The sequence below is a fragment of the Echinops telfairi genome, unplaced genomic scaffold (genome assembly GCF_000313985.2).
Source record: "Echinops telfairi isolate 266 unplaced genomic scaffold, ASM31398v2 ScPeMD7_7415;HRSCAF=8453, whole genome shotgun sequence".
In the NCBI taxonomy this organism is placed as follows: domain Eukaryota; kingdom Metazoa; phylum Chordata; class Mammalia; order Afrosoricida; family Tenrecidae; genus Echinops; species Echinops telfairi.
Window position 1 is genome coordinate 1,121,903 of NW_022111315.1, and position 4,526 is coordinate 1,126,428.

Consider the following 4,526-nt stretch of genomic DNA (forward strand, 5'->3'; position numbering starts at 1 on the left):
ACAATGTTTTGAGAATGTTGAAGGCAACAAATGTACAAATGTGCTTGACACACAATGGATGGATGTATGGATTGTGATAAGAGTTGTACGAGCCCCTAATAAAATGATTAAAAACCAAAAGAAGTGTGAAAACCAGAACAACCTCCAACCAGAAGTTTCAAAGCAATTAAAACACAAATGGCAGCCTGAGCCAAACTACAAGGACATACACTACTTTCTTCTCTTAACCCTGTAACAGTGCAGCCCTACTTCAACTCAGGGAGTGAGTTTTAGTTCTGTGTTTTCTTGAGTTTTAGTTCTGTGTTTTCTTGAGTTTTAGTTCTGTGTTTTCTTGAGTATATAAATTAAATTCTTTTGACATCCATAAAGCACCTAGCAAAGCACTTAGCAAGTGGAAGAACTGATTTGAGCTACTTTGACCTTATTACAACACCTAGCTAAGTTATACAGGTAGTAAGTGGCAAAATTTGCTACCAACCAGGGCCTGGCCAAGTAGAGCTCAGGTTCTCAATTTTTATACCCTGTTGGTTGGATAAATGAATTATCAAGTTAGACTGCTCAGGAAAGTTTTACACAATACTAATTCTAAAACACTGTCTCCTAGTCTTTTGGGAGTTTATTCATTTGATTTCTTGGAAGTGGCTATCTTAATCAGCCCTGATACTGTACAGCAAGTTTTTTCTACATTTATTCTTTAAGAATAAAGGTATGTGTGGATGATTTTCTGATATACTCAAAGCCTCATCTAGATAGCATTAGTCAACACCATGAGTTGATGAATCTGTTCAGGTAAAATTAAAACATCTGCCAAAGGCTAGAAATTTACCACAAGACATTTATATATACAGTATTGCTTCAGAATTAATAAACAAGGGAGTTTAGATGGTACATACCTAAGTATAATACCTTAACCAATCATAACACCTTAATAATCTATGGTATATTATGATTCCAAATTTTAAAAGTATATGTGCCTAAGGACTATAGGAGAGAAGGAACACAAAAATAAATATAGATTTTTTTTTACAAGCCTTTAAGACCCCAGATTCTGTTCCGTTGTTAGCCCGGCACCATCTGGTTTCCTCACCACACTCTGCTGTAGCACTCTTATCATCCGTGATCATTTCATGCAGGTGAGTATTGAGCAGGGCCATGTTATTAGAACTAACTCTTCTTAGATTGGGACTAGAGTACAGTGGGATCCCAGAATCCATCTGCTTGTCCCTGTGATATGCATGACTCAGGTTTACTGTGGCGGTCATATTATGTGAAATTCAAAACCCCTGAAGACCAGCTATCCCAACAGCAACAAACCAACCAGCAGACTACAAAAGACACAAAAACAAACAAAACCAAAACAAACTAAAGGCAGGAAAACAAAAACCCACAGGGGTAGCTCTACCCTGTCCTATAGGGTCACTATGAATCAGGATGGACTCCTTGGAAGTGAGTGGGGAGGAGAATTAGGAGAGTTTTTCTTCTGGGATCAACAACAAACATTCCCTCTCCCCCCTAAAATACACACACACACACACAATTATAGTAGTTCTAAAAAAATTAAAATGTGAAGTTATCAACTTATGGTAGAACAATGATTCACATTGGTTTATTATTGATTACAAGAGACAGCTATGGGAATGTTACAAGGCCATTTAGCTGACACTAAGAGGCAGCAAATCAATAACTGCTGCTCTTGCTATGTAGACAATTTAGTACTGCCATATTGATGATTTCAGTGTTGAATTATAATACTGAAATACAGATGCATAACCTCCATTTGGGCAAAGTCCAACTGCATACATGTCAGTGGTTCCCAACCCCCGCAAAGCCTATGATATTAAAAATATGTGGTATATACAATGGTTCCCAATAACAAATGGGCACTACTTTGTGACACACAATATTATTATTACTATATTATTATGTTAAGGATAATTTTAGTGTTTGGGGGAATGTTTAATTTTTTATGCATAGAAACGTACACTATGTATGTCATACTGGGATAGACATTTGACTAACTGATGTGAGATATAAACATGCCTTATTGTTCTGATTTATGCAAATTTGACTTAAACAGATTTAGGACTGGAACTTGTTTGTAATCCAGGCACTGGCAGTACAAAATATAGTGTTCACAAAATGTTCACATCATATGACACCCTGTTTCACAGAACCAAAAAAAGGACATAAGTGATACATGATTGTATTCATGTGTTATTGCATATGTAACCTATGAGTTTTCTGACAACAAATTCAATACTCAATTCATAGCCAACGATTCTTGATATCTGTTCTTAAGTAGTAGTGTCAACAAAACGCACAGATTTAGAAATGTTTACATGTATCAAGAGAAACAACTGAAAGCAATATATGTCTATTAACACTGCCCATATTTGGCTTACCGAGAGTTGGGTAATCACTTGCTGCAAGTTACAAATTATCTCTACAGTTCCTTTTAAATCCTCATCCTCCAGAGTCTCTGCCATCTTTTGAAGATCCAATTTGCAGCTGAAAGTTTAAGCAAAAGAACGTATGGGTTAGTCACGCTATAGAGGCCAGACAATCCATGATTATATGAGATATATAGATCACCAATAAACATCGGGTAGGTAACTTACGCTGCATGTTGCCTGAGCTCTTCTAGTTTGGCATTCATTTTTTCATTCGCTTGCTCTGTCTGCAAGAAAGACCCAGGAAAACATCAGTGGTAGTAGCTCATATCTCAGGGACAAGCAGATGGATTCTGGGATCCCACTGAACTCTAGTCCCAATCCAAGAACAGTTAGTTCTAATAACATGGCCCTGCTCAATACACATCTGCATGAAATGATCACTGAAGATAAGGGTGCTACAGCAGAGTGTGGTGAAGAAACCAGATGGTGCCGGCTAACAAGTAGAACAGAGTCTGGGGTCTTAAGGGTTTGTATTCAAACAAGCAGCTATCTAAGTGAGTCAACTAAGCTCACATAAAATAAGCACACCAGCTGTGTGAAGAAGTAAATAATAAGCTGGTGTGATCCAAAGATGACAATAACACAATTCAAATATGACACAGGAAAAAGTGTAAGAGCTAAAATTGTGAACAGCCAATTTGTGGAAAGCCATGGAGGACAGTGGGAGCACAGACCCATCTGCAGAGTGTCTAGTCAGATTAAGCCAATGCCTCCAGTCACAGGAAAAGGTCTTGGAACAGCCTTACGATCTACACATAGATCATTGTAATCCTGATTTTGCTGGATCAAACTTGATACTTGATCAGTTGATCTCCCTCTAGGCCAACCCCGAATTTGTTCTAGCTGCAAGGATCTCTTGCTTGTTCCTGATAAAAAACTTCTTCCCTGGCTTTTAAAAATTTGACGGTGGTCCTTTTTTCTTACTCATTGTTTATATTTTTATTGCTTTATCCTTACCACTTCATTTTGTTCTTTATAGTTTCTGTTGGTTTACCAGTTTGTGAAGCATAGAAGAAGTGGATGCACAGAGTAATAACTGAGGCAAGGGTTTGTAGGGGATATAGGGCAGGGGAGGGTTAGGGGATTTGGGGAGTAAACAATGAAGGTGGGATAGGAAGTGTGCACTACAGCTAATTTTAAAGGTGATTTTATCATGGGAGGTAAAAAGAAAATGTTCTAAAATTGATTGTGGTGATGATTGTACAATTCTTCTTGATATGATTGAACTATTGAATTTTGTGATATGTGGATTAAGTACCAATAAAACTGTTAAAAAAAAGTTGTCTCAGAAATCCACAAGGGCAGTTCTATCCTGTCCTATAGAGTCACTGTGAATCCAAATCGACTCGATGGCAGTGAAAGAAAGACTGCCTCCTTACTCTAATAAAATATTTAGTAAACTTTAGTTATTTAGTAGAAAATGTATTCTTAAAGAGTCATGGAAATTTCCTTTTAAGTCAACATGAGCTACGAAAAATAGCATCCAAGCAGTTGGGTCCTGCACTTGTCATGAAACACAGACTACAGGATAGAATATGAAGTCTTAATTCCATGGAGAACTTTTTTGGCATGATACTTCCTGCTGCTTGCAATTCCCACCCTCCCCAAATCCCACTTATTTTAAACTAGCTCCTATATTACAGTATTGTCTGTTCTACCAAAAGGGTATTTAAAGGTAAAAAGGATCTCGCATTGAATTTGAGCCAATCTTTTTGAAAGTATACTATCCAATATAGAAAGCTAGCTTTAGGAAGTAAGGCAAGAAAAATGGTGAAGCACAAAAATGTTGGCAAAGAAAGAAAATGTGGAAACCACAGTATCTAAATTTTAGATACTAAAACATGCTGGCTGCTGCAATAGATTTTGGAAGGGCAATTTATATAGGACAAAATGCTGTGCTTTTCCAAGAGGTGTAGTGAGGAAAGCTGATGGTGCTCAGCTACCAAAAGATATAGCACCTGAAGCCTTAAAGACCTGAAGATACGCAAGCACCTTCTAGCTGAGAGACAACAAAACCCACACAGAAGAAGCACACCAGCCTACCCCTACTCGATCGCTGAGGACATAGGGGGT

The 4,526-nt window shown here is 37.6% G+C and overlaps 1 protein-coding gene across 1 annotated transcript in view; it reads right to left on the reverse strand.

Annotated features, from left to right (window-relative positions):
- The window catches only part of KIF4A (kinesin family member 4A), a 187,159-nt gene that overhangs the window by 66,692 nt on the left and 115,941 nt on the right, over window positions 1-4,526 (reverse strand). The window contains exons 14-15 of the mRNA XM_045296988.1: window positions 2,619-2,677; window positions 2,403-2,508 (exon numbers count right to left, since the gene is read on the reverse strand). Of these exons, the coding sequence (XP_045152923.1) occupies window positions 2,403-2,508; window positions 2,619-2,677 (165 nt within the window). The remainder of the gene's footprint in view (window positions 1-2,402; window positions 2,509-2,618; window positions 2,678-4,526) is intronic.